The sequence below is a fragment of the Otolemur garnettii genome, unplaced genomic scaffold, assembly GCF_000181295.1.
Source record: "Otolemur garnettii isolate 467f Iridium unplaced genomic scaffold, OtoGar3 scaffold00023, whole genome shotgun sequence".
NCBI classification, from domain to species: domain Eukaryota; kingdom Metazoa; phylum Chordata; class Mammalia; order Primates; family Galagidae; genus Otolemur; species Otolemur garnettii.
In genome coordinates, this window is record NW_003852418.1 from 6,196,114 (window position 1) to 6,217,155 (window position 21,042).

Genomic DNA, 21,042 nt, shown 5'->3' on the forward strand with positions numbered 1-21,042 from the left:
GTTGTGGTGGATGCCTGTAGTCCCAGCTACTTGGGAGGCTGAGGCAAGAGAATCACTTAAGCCTAAGAGTTTGAGGTTGCTGTGAGCTGTGACACCACGGCACTCTACCCAGGGTGACATAGTGAGACTCTGTCTCAAAAAAAAAAAAGAAAAGAAAAGAAAAAAGAAACAGGGAAGGGCGGAGGTAGGAGTGGTAGGGCAAGGGTCTGGAGGGCTGTGGGTCTCACTGTGGGAGAGAGCAAGGCCAGCCTGTCACCGGCTGGTTGGTTAGTGCTGCTTCCGAGAGAGGCCCTGTGTCAGTCCGCATGGGCTGCTGTAACATACCACAGACTGGGAGGCTTAGCAGAAGTTCAGCAGCATGGGTGTCTCCTGAAGCCTCTCTCCTGGGCTTGTAGGTGGCCATCTCCCTGCCTTCACGTAAGCCTCCTTTGTGTGTATTTCAATCTCTCATCTTCTCTTTATTTTTTAATTTTTAATTTTTTTTTTTTTTTTGAGGCAGAGTCTCACTTTGTGACCCTTGGTACAGTGCCTTGGTGTCATAGCTCACAGCAACCTCAAACACATGGGCTTGGGCTTAAGCAATTCTCTTGCCTCAGGCTCCCAAGTAGCTGGGACTACAGGCACCCGCCACAATGCCCGGGTATTTTTAGAGACAAGTTTTCACTCTGGCTCAGGCTGATCTCGAACCTGTGATCTCAGGCAATCCACCTGCCAGGGCCTTCCAAGTTCTGGGATTAAGGCATGAGCCACCACGCCCGGCCTCATCTTCTCTTTACAAGTTCTTATTTTGTATCTTTATAAGGACACCAGTTTTTGGATTAGGGCCCACCCTAATGACTTAATTTCCACTTAAATGCCTTATCTCCAAGTACAGCCCCTTCTGAAGTGCTGAGGGTCAGCCCATCACATCCTTACATCCATGTAAGGGCCACCCGCTGGCTCGTAGGAAAACAGTGGAACTGCCCAAACAAATGGCAGCCCAGGATAGGAGGTGTGGTGGCTCTGAAGGCTGCAGAGCACCTTCCGGGCAGAGGGGGAGGAGAGGATGGCCCTTACAGCATGGCTGTTCACTCAGCTCTGGGTCTGAGTCTGACCCTAGTACTCAGTGGAAGAATCTAAGCCTCTCTCAGCCTCAGTTTTCCTACCTGGAAGGTGTCGGGGTTGGTAATAGAGCCAGTGTCTCAGGTTTGTGGGAACTAAATAAAGTTATCTGTGTAATGTGCTTAGCACTGGCATAAGCAGGTGCTCTAAACGGCACCCTCGCCATGCCCTGTGCCTTTGCAAGTCCACGAAGGGCAAGACACTGCTCTTCTCCCCATCATGTTGTTTCTTAAAGAGGCTGCTCTGCAGTCTGCTTTCTTTACCTCATGAGGGTTGAGATGGCAAGAGCCAGGTTTAGAGGTTTAGCGGCAGTGGTAAGCCTGGGGTCCACAGGAACCTGCCTGGTGGACTTCTTTCACTCTGTCCAGCTCCTAGTTTTCTGGTGCTTGGCAGGCTAGGAGGGAACTGTGGCATCGGAGAGCAGCCACTTGCAGGGAGGGGCTCAGGTCTTTCCCACTCTCCCCTCAGGAATCCATATGCAGGTCATCATTTTGTCTGTTTCCTCTTCCCTGGCAGTTTCTGAACTTCTGGAACAAACAGGACACATTGGAGCTGGAGAGCCCCTCGCTGACGTCCACCCCAGTGTGCAGCCAGAAGGTGGTGGTCACCACACCCCTGCACCGGGACAAGACGCCCCTGCACCAGAAGCATGCTGCGTGAGTGTTGTGCTGTCTGCCAGTGTCCTCCTCAGCTGTGGCCAGCCTGTGGCTCCATGACCACGGACAGGGCGGTGGAGAGCAGTTCCCTTGGAAAAACACTCCTGTTGGTTTCAAGAGCGCACTCTCCATTCCAGAATTGTCACTTTTGTCAATATGGTCAGGGCCCCCACCTTTTGCTTTTTCTCATATTTGTTTTTATTTATTTATTTTGAGGTAGTCTTACTATTTTGACCTTGGTAGAGTGCTGTGGCATCGTAGCTCACAGCAACCTCAAACCCCTGGGCTTAAGCGATTCTCTTGCCTCAGCCTCCCAGTAGCTGGTACTACAGGCGCCTGTCACAACACCTGGCTATTTCTTTTGTTGTTGCAGTTGTCATTGTTCTTTAGCTGGCCCAGGCTGGGTTCAAATCTGCCAGCCTCAGTGTATGTGGCTGGCGCCATTACCACTGTGCTACAGGCACCGAGCCTTTTTTTTCTTTTTCTTTTCTTTTTTTTTTTTTTTTTTTGAGATAGAGTCTCACTGTGTTGCCCTCTGTAGAGTACTATGGCGTCACAGCTCACAGCAACCTCAAACTCAAGCGATTCTCTTGCCTCAGCCTCCCAAGTAGCTGGGACTACAGGCACTTACCACAATGCCCGGCTAGTTTTTGGTTCTAGTTCTCGTTGTTTGGCAGGCCTGGGCTACATTCGAACCCAGCACCTCTAGTGTGTATGGCTGGTGCCCTAGCCACTGAGCTACAGATGCTGAGCCTCATATTTGTTCTTAAATTTGATATTTTTTTTTTCTGAAACTGTGTCACTGTCACCCCAGGTAGAGTGCTGTGAGATCATTGTAGCTCATAGCAACCTCGAACTCTTGGACTTAAGCAATCCTCTTGCCTCCGTGTCCTAAGGAGCTGGGACTACAGGTGCCCACCACATGACCCAGCTAGTGTTTTTTCTAAAACAGAGGTGGGATTTCACTCTTGCTCAGGCTGGTCTCAAACAATCCACCCACCTTGGCCTTTCACAGTGCTAGAATTATAGGCATGAGCTAATGTGTCTGGTCTTAAATTTGATAATTTTTTAGTTTCCAGAATAGAGTCAAATTTGCCACCCCAAAACATAATCTCTTCTCCCTTTTATGAGCTTCAAGTGCAAATCCATTTTTTGTAAAATATATATATGTATTATTTATAATATATGTATGTATTTTTTGTTTGTTTAACTGGGAACACAGCCTTTGGCATAAAATGGAAATGTGTTCCCCAAGTCCATTGTGTGTGTTTGAGCAGCCTTATGTGCAGGAAGAAAGGGCCCTACCTGCTCCATCTCTGGCGCTGGTCAGCAGTAGGGGCTGCCTCCCCACCTACAGCTGTAGCTCATAGAGCTTAGAGTTTCCCATCCCAAAAAACCCAGGTTGCTCACTATCCTGCTTGTGTGGAGGTGCTTTCACAGTAAGTTTACTTCCTCAGGTTACCACAACTCTGAGTTCCAGAGCTGCTTAACTGTTCTCTGCTTGCTACATTTGCTGCAGGAGAAGAATTGCTGTTATTTCATGAGTAAGTTATGTGATTCAGGAATCCGTTTAGGTCCAGGTGTGGTGGCTCATGCCTGTAATCTCAGTGCATAGGGAGGCTGAGGCTGGAGACTGGAGACCAGCATGGGCAACATAGCAAGATCTCTGGACATGGTGGAATATACCTGTAGTTCTAGCTACTTGAGATGCCAAGGTGGGAGGATCCTTGGACCCAGGAGTTCAAGGTTACAGTAAGCTGTGATGGTACACTCCAGCCTGGGTGAGAAAATAAGATACTGTTACATTTTTTAAAAATAGTCACTTCGGGAATTTTAACCCTTGTAATGGTATATAATTGTCAGATATCGGTTTCTAAATAGTTGTTCTGAAGCATAACATAGGTATTTTTTTTTTATTAAATCATAGCTGGGTACATTAATGCAATTATGGGGTACAAGGTGTTGGTTTTATATACAATTTGAAATACTTTTATGAAAGTTAACATAGCCTTCACCACATTTTCTTAGTTATTGTGTTAAGACGTTTATATTCTACACTTAGTAGATTTAACATGTACTCTTGTAAAATGCACCATAGGTGTGGTCCCACCAATTAACATAGGTATTTTTTGTGAGAAATGATTCTCCATTCGAACCAGAACTCTGGATTTTACATCTAAACCCTTAAACAGAGATGCTGGTGCCAGAAAAGGCACTGAGGAGGTTCTCTTTCTCTGTTTACTTCTCACCTGGGCCCCTCATCTGCTGCCTCTCTGTTCTTTGGCAGCAAGAATCATTTCTAGTGCTCTTCATTCCTCTGAAGACCCACATTTCCTTCTGGTTCCTTCTATCTGAAAGTCATCTTTTAACATTGTTTGTACTGTGTGTCTGCTGGTGATGAATTCTTCCAGCTTTTGTATATCTGAAGTTGCCTTAATTTTTGAAAGATATTCTTTTTTTTTTTTTTTTTTTTTTTGAGACAGAGCCTCAAGCTGTCCCCCTGGGTAGAGTGCCGTGGCATCACACTCACAGCAACCTCCAACTCCTGGGCTCCAGCGAGTCTCCTGCCTTCGCCTCCCAAGTAGCTGGGACCACAGGCACCCGCCACAACGCCCGGCTATTTTTTGGTTGCAGCCGTCATTGTTGTTTGGCGGGTCCGGGCTGGGGATTCGAACCCGCCACCTTAGGTGTACGTGGCTGGCGCCTTAGCTGGTTGAGCTATAGGCGCCGAGCCAAGATATTCTTACTGGATATAGACTGCTAGGTTGACAGATTGTTATTCTTTTGTTTAAATTTTTCGATGCTTTAAAGGTGTTTTTAGGTCTTGTGGCTGGTGCTGTTTTTGTCATTGGTTTTAAATGGTTTGATTATAATGTACCTTTGTTTCTTGTGTTTGGTGTTCATTGAGGGTGTTTTTTGGACCTGTAGGTTTATGGTTTCATCAAATTTGGAAAAAGTTTAGCCATTATTTCTCCAAAAATACTTCCTAGATCTTCCTCCCACCCTACTCCTTCAGGGAACTCTATAATTGCATATATATATGGCCACTTAAAATTATCCCACAGCTTATGAGTATTCATTTAAAAAACTTTTTTTGCCTGGCGTGGTGGCTCATGCTTGTAATCCTAGCACTCTCGAAAGCTGAGGTGGGTGGATTATCTGAGCTCATGAATTCAAGACCAGCCTGAGCCAGAGTGAGACCTTGTCTCTAAAAGTAGCCAAGTGTGGGGTGGCACCTGTGGCTCAAAGGAGTAGGGCACCAGCCCCATATGCTGGAGGCAGCAGGTTCAAACCCAGCCCCAGCCAAAAACTGCAAAAAGAATAAAAAATAAAAATAAATAAATAAATAAAAATAGCCAGGTGTTGTGGTGGGTGCCTATAGTTCAGCTACTTGGGAGGCTAAGGTAAGAGAGTTGCTTGAGCCCAAGAGTTTGAGGTTGCTGTGAGCTGATGCCATGGTACTTTCTTGAGGGCAACATAGTGAGACTCTGTCTCAAAAAAAAAAAAGAAAAAAATTTATTTTCTGTTTCATTTTGGATAGTTTCTATTGTCTTCAAGTGCATAAATCTTTTCCTCTGCTGTTACTAATTTGCCAGTAACCCTATCTAGTGCATTTTTTCATCTTAGGCATTATAACTTTTTTTTTTTTGAGACAGAGTCTCACTATGTCACCCTCAGTAAAGTACCATGGCATCACAGCTCACAGCAAGCTCAAACTCCTCTGCTTAAGGATTCTCTTTTCTTAGCCTCCCATGTAACTGGTACTACAGATGCCTGCCACAAAGCCTGGCTATTTTTTTTGGCCAGGGCTGGGTTTGAACCCACCACCTCCCACATATGGGGCTGGTGCCCTACTCCTTTGAGCCACGGGCTATTTTTTTGTTGCAGTTGTCATTGTTGTTTAGCAGGCCTGGGCTGGGTTCGAACTCACCTGCCTCGGTATATGTGGTCAGCACCCTAACCACTGAGCTACGGACATTATAATTTTTATTTTTATCTTTAGAAACTGAATTTGGCTCTGTCTTCCCTGTCTCTACTTAACTTTTGAGTCATGTGAAATTTAACAATTAGGCTGGGTGCAATGGCTCACACTTATAATCTCAGTACTCTGGGAGACTGAGGCTGGTGGATTCCCTTAGTTTAGGAGTTGGAGACCAGCCTGAGCAAGAGTGAGACTCCACCATCTCTGCTAAAAATAGAAAAACTAGCCAGGAGTGGTGGGGTGTGCCTATAGTCCAACTACTTGAGAGACTGAGGCAAGAGGATCTCTTGAGCCCAAGAGTTTGAGGTTGCTGTGAGCTAAGGTGATGCCACAGCACTCTACCCAGGGTACAGAGTGAGACTGTGTCTCAAAGAAAAAAAGGAAGGGAAGGAAAGAGAGAAAGAAATATAGTAATTATTTTAGGCCAGGCCCAGTGCCTCACACTACAATCCTAGCACTCTGGGAAGCCAAGGCAGGTAGATTGCTTGAACTCACAACCAGCCTAAGCACAAAGCGAGACCCTATCTCTTCTAAAAATAGAAGAAACTGAGGCAAGAGGATAGCTTGAGCCTGAGCGTTGGAGGTTGCTATGAGCTATGATGAGGCCATGGCACTCTATCCAGGGCAACAACTTGAGACCGTTTCAAAAAAAAGAAAAATTATTTTAGTGTCTTTGTTGGCTAATTTGAGCATGATATTGGTTCTGGGTTCATTTGAGTTGATAGATTTTTCTTTTTCTCATTATGGGTTTTTTTTTTGGGGGGGGTTGTCCTCAGTAGAGTACTATAGCATCACAGCTCACAGCAACCTCCAGCTCTTGGGCTTAGGTGATTCTCTTGCCTCAGCCTCCTGAGTAGCTGGGACTACAGGTACCCACCATAAGGCCCAGCTGCCATTATGGGTCTTGTTGGGTTATTTTCCACTTATTTGAATGGCAAGCAGTTTGATTACATGCCAGGCATTACGAGTTTTACTTTGTTAAGTGCCGTATATTTTAGTATTCCTATGTATTTCCTAGAGTTTTGTTCCAGGATGCAGTTAAAGTTACTTAGAAATACAGTTGTGGCTTGGCACCTGTGGCTCAAGTGGCTAAGGCACCAGCCATATCCACCTGATCTGGTGGGGCAACAGCCTCAAGGGCAACAGCTTGAGGCTCTGTCAAAAAAAAAAAAAAAAAAAGAAATACAGTTGTTATTTGTACATCTGAGTTAGGAGCACTGTCCTCCAGACAATCAATCTTTGTATAACTTCTGTCTTTTTTTTGGGACAGAGTCTCACTATGTTGCCCTCAGTAGAGTGCCATAGCATCACAACTCATAGCAACCTCAAACTCTTGGGCTCAAGCGATTCTCTTGCCTCAGCCTCTCAACTACCTGAGACTATAGGTATCTGCCACAACACCCGGCTATTTATTGTTCCAGTTGTCATTGTTGTTTAGCTGGCCTAGGCTGGGTTTGATCCCACCAACCTCAGTGCATGTGGCCGGTGCCATAACCACTGAGGTACTGACAACAAGCCGTTGTACAACTTTTGACTCTCCAAAAACTTAACACATTAATTGTCATGTGAGTTATGAGCTATTTTTCAAGTTTCCACATTATTATTATCTAATTTTCAAGGGTTTTTTTTGTTTGTTTGTTTTTTGATACAGAGCCTAGCTGTCCCCCTGGGTAGAGTGCTGTGGCATCAGAGCTCACAGCAACCTCCCACTCCTGGGCTTAAGCGAGTGTCTTTCCTCCGCCTCCCAAGTAGCTGGGACCACGGGCTCCCATCACAGGGCCCGGCTATTTTTTAGTTGCAGCTGTCATTGTTGTTTGGCGAGCTATGGCTGGATTCGAACCCACTAGGTGAGGTGTACATGGCTGGCGCCTTAGCCACAGGCCCCGAGCCAATTTTCAAGTTTTTATATTTCTTATTGCTGTATATATGTTTTATGATCCATCATTTTGGATCATAAATTTCATTTTGAAATTTTTATTTTTTGTGTAATAAAACACCGTGACAGTGTGTGTTAATTCCTCACCAATAACCTGCTGTTATTTCTTTAGTTTTTGTTTCTCTGCTACTTGCCTTTCTCCTCCCACCTTAGGAATTCCAAGCTCCCTGGGTCATTGTCTTTTTCATCTTCTACTTTCTTCTTTGCTGTCTTAAACCATTTCTTCAAACTCCCAACAACATGATGTGATTGTTACTGATTTGTCAATTCAGCTTTCTCTGATTTCTTGTCTACCGAGTCCTGGCTTACCGGACTGCATTTTTCCAATCTTTCAGGTCTCTTTTCAGGTCCCCCTCCCTACCCAAACTAGTCCTTGCTGATGCCACACCTTAGAGAGCTTTGGCGTTTTCTCACGTTGCTCGGAAACTTCATGTCCCAATGATGTGCTTGGCCTCGTGGCTCAGATTCATCCCTGTGAGCTGTGGGTGCGTGCGATATGCACATCTGACCTGTGTGTACCTGTCTCCACACTTCCGTACAGAGGGGCTATCTATGTGTCTATTTTGGAGGAGTCTGGATCCCTGTCCAGTCACTGGGTCCTGAGCAAGGAAGCAAAGAGTAGCCTGCACTTGTTTGAGCTTTTCCCCTCCCCATAGGGTGGCTGCAGGCTGAGGGATGTGGGGCTGGCGCAGCCCCAGGCGACTGTGTTCCTGGCTCCCTGGCATGTCCTGTGCATTCTCTAACTGCCCCAGTTATGCCTTGAGAGTTAGCTGTAGTAGTATGTAAGTGACGGAGGTTTCATGGGCCAGCACGCAGGGACGTGTTTGTGGTGTCTGGTGCCCACAGCTGAGCTGAAGTTTGCCCACAGCAGCCCACCCTGTCCCTGCCCTGCACCTGTAGCCCTGGTGCTCTAAGTGTGCTATGCCTCTTCTGTCCCCTTCCACCTCCCTTTTTCATCCCAAGCAGAGATCACACATGGGAGGTCCACATCTAATAGCATCTTACGGTTCTGCTTCTGGATCATGCTGGGCCCAGGGTCCTCTCTGCTAGAGCATCCCTTCCACATGTCTGTCCCCATGGTGGCGACTTAGAAGAGACTTGGGAGATGCTGTCCTTGCTGGCTTCTGATGTCTGCCCTTCCTTTCCTTGGCTATGCTGCTGCTCACCACTTGGTCTCCAGAGAGAAGCTGGGCAGGGGTGTGGTCTCCCCAGGTTCCCACCTTGCCCCTGCTCGCCGACCCCTCTTGTGCTGTGTCTAAAGTGTGGCCACAGAATGCTGTGTTTTCTGGTAAGTCCAGAGTCTGGACTGTGACAGGGCAGGTCTCAGCCATCTGTCACTGTCTGGGTCTCCTGGACACTCTTAGGCTTTCTTGTTCTGTTTCTGAGGTAGGCCCTTCCTCTGGGCCTCTGATTTAGACCTGTAGGGTGGGTGAGTGCTGTGGGAGAACCTCTGCTGGGGCCAAAAGTCAGCTGGAGGGAAGGCGGGGTCGGGGTGTCACAGGATCTCATGTCTATTCCCCACCTTGTCACTGAGCATCCTTCTGTGGACCCTGGCAGGTTTGTAACTCCAGATCAGAAGTATTCGAGGGACAACACTCCCCACACGCCAACCCCGTTCAAGAATGCCCTGGAGAAGTACGGACCACTAAAGCCCCTGGTACGTGGTGGGTTCTCTTGGGTTTGTCCAACCATGTGCAGTTCACAGGGCCCTGTCCCTCTGAGAACCTGTTAGTTTCTCCCCTCCTAAGAAGAAACAGATTCTCATTGTATAAAATGGAGAAATCAAGGCTGCGTGCCCCTAGTTCAGTGGTTAGGACACCAGCTGCATGCTCCAGGGCTGGTGGGTTCAAACCTGGCCAGGGCCTGCTAAAAAAAAAAAAAAAAAAAAGCAGGTGTTGGGGTGAGCGTCTGTAGTCCCAGCTACTTGGGAGGCTGAGGCAAGAGAACTGCTTGAGCCCAAGAGTTGGAGTGACTGTGAGCTATGACGCCACAGCACTCTACTGAGGGTGACAAAGTGAGACTCTGTCTCAACAAAAAGAAAAAAATAATGGCGAAATTGAGGTTGCGGGTGTCACCGAACATTTCCCAAGAGCATTCAGTGTACCAGGGCTGGAGGCATGGTGGTGTCCTGTAAAGCTCGGCCTTCAGGATGGAGGTGAAAAACAGGAAACACTTCAAGTCCTTTTGGGTCACAGTGCTATGAAGAAAATGGGTAGTCCAGGGAAGGAGGGCTTCCAAGTGCTACGCCTAGTTTGGACAAGTGGCTGCTCAAGCCTAAACTTTCTGTTCAACTCCCTGGTCTCTACAACACGGGGAAGACCCTCATGGAGGGTCTGGCCACTGAAGAATGCCAGTCTGTGGCATCTCCCAGCACAGTGCAAGTTGATGGCACAGTGATTTCCGCATCAGAAAGCACTGTCACCTGGTGCTTTCTGAAACAGGCAGGCGTCTAGGAATCAGGTGGTCAGGAAGGCGAAAGAAAGGCATGGTTGTGGAGGAGCGCTGGACCATGGGTGGATTCTGTGGTAGACCCTTGGTTCTCTCCACTGTGGGGCCTCCTGTGAAGCTGGAGGTTAACCCATTACGGTTGGATGAATGGGTGTACTGTGATGGTTGGGCGGGGGCTCCCCTGGTCCTGCGACACAGTGATTCTGAGTCAAGCAGGGTTTCTAGGGACCGTGCTGCATGGGCCCAGCTGAGACACTAGTTCACACTGCCCTTTCCTGGGTATGGAAAGGGGACAGGTATGAGGAGGAAGCCTCATGGACTTTGGTGGCATCCTCATTACTGACGTGTGGTATAGCGGAGTGAGCAAGCCTGGCTTTGAGCGAGTCCAGGTTTCAACTCAGTGGCTGTGTGACTGTGGCCAGGCTCTCTGTCTCTGTGGCAGACGGCCGCCACCACCCAGGGCTGTGTGAGGGTTGCTGTGGGCGTGGGCCTCTTGTCCAGGGCAGGACATTTAGTGACTATGAATGGCATGCACAAGGTTAGCATCCTGACGCCAGGCAGGACCGCCATTCAAGACAGCCCAGGTGTGACTGGGTCTATGCCGCTGCCCTCACCCACACACCTGAGTGCAGTGCTGCATCCCCACCATGCCCCCACCCCGCAGCCCCAGACCCCACACCTGGAGGAGGACTTGAAGGAGGTGCTGCGTTCCGAGGCCGGCATCGAGCTCACCCTGGAGGATGATGTGAAGCCTGAGAAACAGAAGAGGAAGCCGGGGGTGAGTGCGTGGGGTGGGGGCCCTGCTGCCAGCCCGGCAGTCGGGGTGGGGGATTGGGAGCTATGTGGGGACGGTCTAGGGATAGGTGATAAAGGGAGGTTGGGGAAAGGGTGGGCAGCTCGTGCCCTTTGCCCCGTCCTCACAGCAGTTATCAGTGAACTGATGTGGTGGGACCCTCCCCTGCTCCACTTTGAACTGTTCACTCACCCAGCATTGCGCCTGGCCTCTTCCAAGGGAGGCCTGGGCACCAAGGCCAGACACAGTCTCTCCTTCGGAGCTCCGTGAGACAGACACTAGAGAAACACAGGGTATGGAGAGCAGTGGAAAGAAGGCAGGGAGGAGTCCACGGGAATCCAGAATGCAGGGTGGTCAGGAAGGGCTGCCAGGCAAGGCAGCACCCTGCTGGGTGTCTGGGCTTCATGAAGCAGTGTGGGGATGGTGGTTGGCAGGGACCCCTGGGTACAGAGGGCAGGGAAGAGACGGTCTGAGGCTAGCACAGAACCCCGCCCCTGAGCCAGCCTCCATCTCCACGGCCTCCCTGGTCTCTCCATGTGGGTTGGTTCTGTGCCATGGCAGCTCCTCGGGGGGTGCTGCTGGGGTTGGGGGCGGTGTTAGTCTCAGAGCCCCTCCCTGGTGTTGGAGCAGACCCCAGACCTGTGGGGTAAGGTTAGGGTATTCCTTGTAATGGGTGTTTTTAGAAGGGTCCATCTCGAGGGCTTTTATGTTTCTACATCACTTGTTTGGGTGGACATTTTAGGGATTACCTGGATGATTCTCTGCTGGGCCTGTGAGGCTGTGTTTGGTGTGGTAGAGACTCGGGGGCTGTCTGGTCCATTTGGGGGTGAGGAGTGCATTCCTTTGTGTGTGGAGGAGACTCACGCTGTGTCCTTGCTGTTGTAGCATCTGGCAGGACAGGGTCTCTCTGGGGTGCAAGGTGTGGAATGGGGCCCAAGTTTCACAGGGACCTCGCAACCCTAACAGCAAAGCCCCACTGCAGCAGGACCTGTTTCTGTGACTGCCTGTAACCGTGGTCATCAGGTACTGACCATGGGACTCCCTGACACCCACCCTGACCACCTCCTTCTTCCTCTCCACACTCCCCAGCTGCGGCGGAGCCCGATCAAGAAGGTCCGGAAATCTCTGGCTCTTGACATTGTGGATGAGGATGGGAAACTGATGATGTCCACGCTGCCCAAGACTCTGTCCTTGGTAAGGGGTCAGCCCACTGTAGGACTACAGAGAACTCTTCTGCTCAGGGAGGATGGAGTCTCGCTGGAAACCTTCTGCCTTTGGAGTGGTCGGTCTAGTGATTCTTCGATGGGGCTTCCAGAGCCCTGGGCTACATAGGCAGGGAGAGGGCAGGCTGTTGGGAGGGTGGGTCTGGGTGCCCACCCCTGGCTCCAGTCAGCAGTTCTGCTTGTGTCTTTCACATAAGATTTCACTTGGCAAGAGTTGCATTCTTAAAATACACTGTGGATCCATGCATCTGGTTATATCCCACACCCTCCCCTGCATTCTGTGCATGGGGGTGACCCCAGAGAGGGTTGGCTGGTCCTCCAGGCACAGCCAGGAGGTTGAGGGCACATCAGGCTGGAGATCAGTGTCACCCCGTTCCCAGGCCAGTGCTCTTGCCATGCTGGGTGCCACAGTCAGGCTGACCTCAGGAAGATGTTTATCTATGCAGAGTGTGGGTCCCCCAAAGCCATCCTGTACTGCTCCCTCTCAGGTCACAGTGGGGTGAGCACAGTGTGGAGGCAGTGAGAGGCTGGGGTGGCAGTGTTGTCATGAGCAGAGGTTGTGAATTGCCTGGCCAGATCTTGGAAGTCAACTGCTGCCCTCATGGTCCTTGCAGAGAAAACTCACTCTAGCTGGGGAATCCCTACCAGGCTGGGGACTTGATGCTTAGTGCACTCCAGCCAGATTGCCAAAAAGAAAAAATGTCACGTCCAACAGTGAAGAGCACAGATTTAGAGTCAGGTGGGCCTGGGTTTGAGTCCTGACACGAGCACTGCTCCCTGGCGTGAGCCCCTGTTGGGTTTTTTTTTTGGGGGGGGGTGTTGTTTTTGAAAAAGTAGACACAGAGTCTCAACTTTTGCGTAGGCTGGAGTCAAACTCCTGCTTGGGCCTCTCAGAGTGCCAGGATTACAGAGTGAGCCACCGCCCCCAGCCAAGCCCTTGCTTTTTTTTTTACTGTAAATGGAGCCCTGAGGCCTGGCTTAGGGCGCCCAGCACTTTGGGAGTCCAAGGTGGAAGGATTGCTTGAAGCCAGGTATTTGAGACCAGCCTGGGCAACATAGAAAGACCGTATCTCTACAAAAAAATAATTAATTGCTTGTGCCTATAGTCCCAGCTGTTCTGGAGGCTGAGGTTGCAGGATCACTTGAGCCTGGGAATTGAAGGTGGCAGTGAGCTATAATCAGGTCAGTGCACTCCAGCTTAGGTGACAAAATGACACCTAAGGAAGAAAAAAAGGAGCCCCAAACTCAAGTCAGGAGGGCAAAGGCATGGGAGGTGCCTCATGCAAGTCTGGGCATTCGTAGGGTACTGCTGCATTTTTTTGATGCTTGTGGCTTTCTGGTAGCAGGAAAAATAGGAAGAGCCTTGGTCAGCCCAAGGCTTTCAGGGAAAGGAGTGGGCACTGCACAATTTTTTTTTAGACAAAATCTCCAGCTGTCGCCCTAGGTACAGTGCAGTGGTATCATAGCTCACAGCAACCTCCAATTCTTTTTTTTGAGACAGAGCCTCAAGCTGTCCCCCTGGGTAGAGTGCCATGGCTTTAGTGCTCACAGCAACCTCCAACTCCTGGGCTCAAGCAAGGCTCCTGCCTCAGCCTCCCAAGTAGCTGGGACACAGACACCCGCCACAACGCCTGACTATTTTTTGGTTGCAGCCATTATTGTTTGGTGGACCCGGGCTGGATTCGAACCCACCACCTTAGGTGTATGTGGCTGGTGCCTTAGCCGCTTAAGCCACAGGCGCCGAGCCAACCTCCAACTCTTGAGCTCAAGCGATCCTCTTGCCTCAGCTTGTCTATTTTTAGAGACAGGGTTTCATTCTTCGGCTAGTCTCTGGCCTGGGAGCTCAAGCAATCCACCTTCTTTGGCCTCCCAGAATGCTAGGGGATTATAGGCATGAGCCACCACACCCAACCTACAAATGTTTTCTTGATCTTTTAAGCTTAAAATTCTTTAGAAAAAGATTACGTTCCTTTCTTAATCTTTTAAGAAAGAAAGGTAAGATTCAGTTCCTGTATGCCCCATCTGGAAGAGGACAGAGGCTTAGGGGTAGTGCCCCCTACTCTGGATCTCAGCAGCCAGGCGGGTGCTGCTGGGGTGGTGGTGCAGGGCGATTTTCCTTCCCACTAAGAGTTTATGGCAACGCGTCTGACTCTGACTTGTTTTGATTTCAGCCGACAACTGCACCGTCAAGCTCCTCTAGCCTCCCCCTGTCAGGGATCAAAGGAGACAACAGCCTGCTCAACCAGGGCTTCCTGCAGGCCAAGCCTGACAAGGCAGTGGTGGCCCAGAAGTCCCGAAGCCACTTTCCAATACCTGCCCCCGTGAGTGCTGCCATGCTGCCCTTCTCACCGCAGGACCTTTGCCTAGGCTATTTCTGGCTGGGAGCTCCTCCCACAGCCTTCCTCAGCTGTTTGCTGAACGTACTCTTCTGATCTCAGTTTAAATGCCTCTATGGGAAAGCCGTCCCTGACCCCACATACTAGAGAGACACTCCTCATTCCCACCTTTATGGCCTGGGTCTCACTTATAACTAAGACACTATGTCTGTATTTGCTTTGCTTTGTATACGTCTGTCCTTGAGGGCAGTATCTGGCCTGGGCTGCTTGAGTCCCTTTGGCTTCTCCTCATGAGGCTGGTGCTGCACTGCGGACATGGCCATGTCCCCTTGTACAGCTTCCCACTTTATAGTGGGGAAGCCCACAGCCAGGAGTCACTTCCCCAGGACCACCCAGGAAGGTAGAGACAGAATACTTTCTGGCTTCTGGAGGGAGGGGGCTCCCTCCTCTCCACTGGAATCACCTGGGTTGTCCCTGCCTGAATGGTAACCTTCTTGCCTCCTACCAGATGACCAGAGCCTGGAAGACAGTGGCCTGCGGGGGGACCAGGGACCAACTCTTCATGCAGGAGAAAGCCCGGCAGCTCCTGGGCCGCTTGAAGCCCAGCCACACCTCTCGGACCCTCATCTTGTCCTGAGGGGCTGGGCGGTCACCGGCTCATTCTCATGTTTACAGGGGCTGTGGGGCAGAGGGAGTCTGTGAATTTGAGACTCACACTCAGGTGACCGCCCACCTATAGGGAGCCTTCTGCTGCCAGCCCCTCCCAGACTGCTCAGGTGGAGGCAGGAAGGCCACACACTGTCCCATGGCTGGGTCCAGCTGTGGGTGGTTCCTGGTGCTAACAGAGCAAGGCCTGACTCCTAGGCCTACCCGGCTCCCTGCCCCATGTCACAGGGAGCCCAGAGGTAGCTCCTCTCATGCCTGGGTCAGTCCTGGGCTCATCTCAGACCCCACTTAGGACGGGACGCAGTCCAAACTGCTCCTTACCTCACCCGCTGTTGGTGCATTTTCTCGAATAAAATTAGCCTTCTCCCCATGCTGCTCTGGGCTCTGCCTCCCTCTTGGGTTCTGCTCATGGTTCCCTGGTGATTATCCTCGGGTCCCTCTGGAACATGGGGACCTGAGCTCTCATCCTGAGTGCAGTCCTGTCTGCATAGCCTAAGCCTGGGGGCTCTGGACCTTCTTTCCCTAGTGAGCTGGGAGCAGTTTTTTTTTTGGCCTCTGCACCCAGTGGGCACGTGCAAAACTCGGGACTCTCAATCATGGAGTGGGGGTAGGGGTGGGTGGACAAAGACGTGCAAAGGGGGTCAGTGGCACAAAACAGTAGGCCCTTGCTCGGTCCTTGCCATGGTTGGCTCTCCTGGTTGCCAGTGACGTCCTACCTTAAGCTGAACCCAACCCCAGGGTCCAGCAGTAAACAAGGAGTGGCAGGTAGTTGGGCAAAACCTAGCTGCTGAGTTGCAGGCTGCGTACTGCCAGACCCTTCTCCCTAGTGGCCCCAAATCCCTAGGTTGTGGCAGCAGTTGCAGCCTGGACTGTTGCCTGCCTGAGTCAAGGCCTAGTGGGCAGAGCCTGATACTCACCAAGTATTTGGGAGGAGTCCCTGGTGATTAAAGACCTAGGGCAGGAAGTGACATTTTCAGCAGCAGGGTTCACAGGTTGGGGTATGGCCATCCCTGGGGACTGACGTTGAGTGGGCCTAGGACAGGCCCTAGCTGGACTTGGCTTCAGAGCCTCACTCACAGGAAGATTTGCCAGGTCCTCCCTCCAGGGGCAGGAGATGAGGACTGTGAGTTAGGGGGCCAGATCTCACATCTGACTGGCCTCACCTGCGTCCCTGCTGAGCTCGCAGCTGGGATCCCTGGCCAGCCACACTAGTCATGCCCCCATAGAGCCTACCAGGGTCCTGTTCTGGCCTGACTCCCACAGCCCACATGGCCCCTTTCTCCAGCTTCTCCAGGCTCTGTCACTGGCTGTTTCCTGCAGGCCACAGCCTCCTGCCCATAGGTCTGTCAGTATTGGGTAGCCTCTGCCTAGGGTGAGGATGAGGACCGGATTGCCGCCCTTTCCTGGGGCCCACACCAAGACTGTCTGGGGAACACCTTCCTCAGATTCAGAGGCAGCCCTAGCATACTATGGGATCACCTGGCACTGGCTAAAGATGCAGATACCTGGGCCTCCAGCTGACCTGAGAGTCAGGCATCAAGTGTGGCCTGGAAGGGGAATATTTACTATTGGTGGGTAATTCACATGAAGGGAGTGTGCAGCCATACTTTGAACTGCAGGAGTTTTACCCCATACCCTCTCCTGCCAGAGAATTGATTCTCCTGAGCTGTGCTGAAGCTCTTCCCTGTCCTGGAGGTAGGAGGGTCTAGAGAACAGGGCAGCTGTGAGCTTAACACACCCTCCCAGTGAGCTCTGTTCACTGTGGGGTTCTTTGGTTTATGTATTAAATGCTGGATAATACCATCATTACAACTAGTAATTAGCATTAATTGAAGGCTTCCTGTGTATTAGACACTGCCCTAATCTTACATGTGTTAAATCACTAAATCCTCCACACAATCATACAAATTGATCATCCCTACTTGGGGATAAAGGCAATCCCAGAGAGGGTTAAGTATACTTCTGAACGTCTGGCAACCAGTGAGTGGCGGAGCTGACATTGAGCCCCAGATGGTATGGCTCGTGAGGCCATTCTTGGGCCCATCATGTTGCTTCTTGCTCAGTTTATTTTGAAATCATTTTAGATGTACAGAAAACTTGCAAAAATATAATAGTATAAAGAGTTACCAGATGCCCTTTACCCGGCTTCCCCTGATGTTGACATCTGACAAAAATATGGTGCATTTAATGAAACTGACAAGTTTACATTGGTACAATACTATTAACTGAACTCTGGACTTTAAGAGTTTCTCCAGTTTTTCCATGGGTTCTTTTTCTGTTCTAGGATCTGATCCAGGATACCACATTGATTTAGTGTATACCGAGGGCTATCTGGAAAGTATCCAGGGCTCTAGCCATCGTTAATACTTTTCTCCATAATACATGAGTGGAGACTTTCCAGATAGTCCTTGTATATGTTTTTAAAACTTTTTCTTGGGAGGTGCCTGTGGCTCAGTGAGTAGGGTGCTAGCCCCATATACCGAGGGTGGCAGATCCAGCCCCAGCCAAACTGTAACAAAAAAATAGCCACGGTTGTGGTGGGTGCCTGTAGTCCCAGCTACTTGGGAGGCTGAGGCAAGAGCATCGCTTAAGCCTAAGAGTTGGAGATTGCTGTGAGCTGTGATGCCATGGCACTCTACCTACCCCATGGCGATAGCTTGAGACTCTGTCTCAAAAAAAAAAAAAAAAGATTTCCTCTTGAAAAACTTTCTAAAGACTTAAGTCTTCTACCTGCTGTTTAAAAAAAAAAAAAAAAAAAAATATATATATATATATATGTAATGTATTTTTTTTGACCAGATAACACATTCATGTGTGTTCACATGTGATAGATGTATATATTTTTTTTGAGACAAAGCCTCAAGCTATCCCCATGGGTAGAGTGCTGTAGCATCACAGCTCACAGCAACCTCCAACTCCTGGGCTCGAGCGATTCTCCTGCCTCAGCCTCCCAAGTAGCTAGGACCACAGGCGTCGGCCACAACGCCCGGCAATTTTTTTTTGTTTGTTTTTGGTTGCAACCGTCATTGTTGGTTGGCGGGCCTGGGCTGAATTCGAACCCGTCACCTTAGGTGTATGTGGCTGGCGCTTTAGCCACTTGAGCCAGAGGCACCGAGCCCATGTGACAGATATTAAAGGGCTGGGCAGGTGCAGTGACTCTACCTGTAATCCTAGCACTTCTAGGAGGCTGAGGTAGGAGGATCGCTTGTGCTCAGGAGTTTGAGACCAGCTTGAGCAAGAGCAAGATGCTGTCTCTACTGAAAATAGAAAAACTAGCCAGGAGTGATCATGCACACTTGTAGTCCCAGCTACTCCAGAGGCTGAGGCAAGAAGATTGCTTGGGCCCAAGAGGTTGAGGTTGCTGTGAGCTATGACATCATGGCACTCTACCCAGGGCAACAGAGTGAGACTTGTCTCAAAAACAAAGACATTAAGGGATGTATAGTAAGGAAAGGACCTCTCTTCCCTGTCCTGCAGTTACCTGACAGGCTGCCAATATTAGTTCCTAGTGGTCAGCAAACTTTTTGTGTAAGGGGTCAGAGGGTAAATGTTTTAGGCTTTGTGGGCAGACCCCTGTTTGGGAGTATCCCTGAAGAGAAATTATATGCAAAAACAAGCACATATGTATTCTTGTCTTCTCCCACAACTCTGCAAAAATGGCATACTTTACACAGGTAGTCCCTGAGTTATAAACATCTAACTTGCACTTATGAATGGAGGCTGTTACAGGTAATAGGTAAATGTACGTGTTCCAACTTACACACAAAGTCCTCCTGAGAACAAACCTACAGAGCCTGTCTCATTCACAACCCTGGAACTGCCTATGGATTTTTCTGGCCTTGGCTTTTATACATTAAACCACAGGTTGGCAAACTATGGTTTGCCGGCCAAATCCAGCCCTGTTTCTGTAGGTAGTGTTTTTGGGGTTTTTTTTTTAAGAGGCAGAGTCTCACTTTGTCACCCTCGGTAGAGTGCCGTGGCGTCACAATTCACAGAAACTCCAACTCTTGGGCTGAGGTGATTTTCTTGCCTCAGCCTCCAGAGTAGCTGGGACTATAGGTGCCCACCATGATGCCTGACTATTTTTTTAGAGACTAAAACATAATTTAGAGCCAGTCTCGCTCTGGCTCAGGTTGGTCTTGAACTCATGAGCTCAGGCAATCCACCTGTCTTGGCCTCCCAGAGTGCTGGGATTACAGGCATGAGCCACCTCGCCTGGCTCATGTGTAAATATTTTTACAGAATGAAATCCTGGAAGTGGGATTACTCCCTCAAAGCCTATGCACATTGACAATTTTTGTAGCTATTTTCAAATTGCCTTCCGTGGAGGTTGTACCAATTTACATTCTCATCAATGTTATGAGAGTGCCTGTTTCACCCTAGCTTTGCCAACAGAGTATTTTAAGCCTTTGGATATTTACCAATCTGTTAGTAAAAGATGAGGTGGGGGAAAAAAGGACATCCCCGTGTAGTTTACTTTGCATGTCTTTTATTCCAATGCTTTGCATATCCTTACAGGCAGCAAGATGTGACTGCTCTTTCCTGCATCTGGCAGTTTACTCTCCCGGTCTGAGGATCTTCTGGAGGGCAGTCACCTCTCTCTCTGACTCTCTTGTGTCACTCTCACAAACAAGCTTTTGGGGAACAAAAGTCTTAAGGACAAACATAGGGTGGCAATTAGCGCCATCCACATTCCAGACATCAGGGTTGGGAAGCCAGGGGGAGGTGTTCAGGGAGTTGTCCTTCTGCTCTGAACTTGGAAGACCAACTTTCAGAGAGCTGAAGCTGTCCTCTTCTTCCACAGAGCTTCTGTTGACACAAGCAGCCTCATGTTCCTCCAATTCTTTGATGGGGACCACGTGGCAGGCGTTGTATTTGCAGCTGGCCATCTTTTTGGCTTTCTTGGGGTTCTTTCTCCTGCAGGAGGCCAGGTGGTACTGGAACCTGCTGAGTGGGATTCGATGGTGAGGATTGTAAGGGCAAATTTCTAAGGCTTCTGGCTCCATGAGAAATTGTTGAGGCAGAGTGTCTCCCTGCCCACAGGCTAAACAAAACTCAACTTGTGGAAAAGCTCTTTCGTAAGGGGGCTTTTCTCGGCCCAGCTTTGGCCCCTGAGACTGTAGGTGAAGATCTTCTCTTGAAGTTCCTATTCCTTGGGGCCACAGAGCAGGGGATTAGAAGAGGAAAGAGGATCTGTCCAAAACAGCTACACAGAGCACAGGATTAACAAATGGCACGTGAGTCAGATACGAGAGCCAAAAGAACACAGCAGCCATGCAGGAAGGTAAAGATGTGCATTGGCCCCATGCCCCTGAGTGGTATACTGTGTGATGTCAAAGAGCAGTTACAGAGGTCACAATGGGCAGGTGAAGTCATCAGGGAAAGGCTACCTTTTGTCCACTGCATGGGAGGGTGGTTGGCTTTGGGGAAAGTGGTTGGATGTATGTTGTCGTTTAAGTTTTTATCTGTCCGTTTTTGTTTAATATGATTCTCGACATATTTGGGTCTAAATCTACCATCTTATGTTGTGCTATCTAACCTATTCTTTGGTTTAATTTTATACCTCCTTTATTTTACATAAATACTGTTTAATTATTTTTCAATTTTTTCCCACTATTTTGTGCATTCCCTAATCGTTTAGTGGTTACTCTATGAATTAAAACATTGATAGGTGACGTAAATGTTAAAGTTAATAAACATTTCACCCTCTTCCTGGACAAGAAAGGTCCCTTTCTTTATTTATTCCTCGCTTGACTGATGTTTTGGTTCCCTGTATTTTAAAACTAGTTTTTTTTTTCTTTTGAAACAGAGTCTTACCCTGTTGCCCTAGGTAGGGTGCCACGGCATCATCATAGCTCACAGCAACCTCAAACTCTTGGGCTTGAGCAATCCTCTTAGCTC

At 49.3% G+C, this 21,042-nt stretch overlaps 2 protein-coding genes across 2 annotated transcripts in view; one reads left to right on the plus strand and one right to left on the minus strand.

Moving 5' to 3' along the window:
* Window positions 1-15,504, plus strand: part of MYBL2 (MYB proto-oncogene like 2) — a 55,441-nt gene extending 39,937 nt beyond the window's left edge. The window contains exons 9-14 of the mRNA XM_023511977.1: window positions 1,618-1,757; window positions 9,233-9,332; window positions 10,788-10,901; window positions 12,006-12,110; window positions 14,311-14,460; window positions 14,984-15,504. Of these exons, the coding sequence (XP_023367745.1) occupies window positions 1,618-1,757; window positions 9,233-9,332; window positions 10,788-10,901; window positions 12,006-12,110; window positions 14,311-14,460; window positions 14,984-15,112 (738 nt within the window). The 3' untranslated portion in view covers window positions 15,113-15,504. The remainder of the gene's footprint in view (window positions 1-1,617; window positions 1,758-9,232; window positions 9,333-10,787; window positions 10,902-12,005; window positions 12,111-14,310; window positions 14,461-14,983) is intronic.
* A 4,193-nt stretch (window positions 15,505-19,697) lies between these two features.
* Window positions 19,698-20,147, minus strand: GTSF1L (gametocyte specific factor 1 like). The gene is made up of 2 exons (XM_023511975.1): window positions 19,833-20,147; window positions 19,698-19,793 (listed from the first exon to the last, which is right to left on the minus strand). The coding sequence occupies exons 1-2, from the start codon at window positions 20,145-20,147 to the stop codon at window positions 19,698-19,700; spliced, it is 411 nt and encodes a 136-aa protein (XP_023367743.1).
* Window positions 20,148-21,042: the final 895 nt, after the last annotated feature.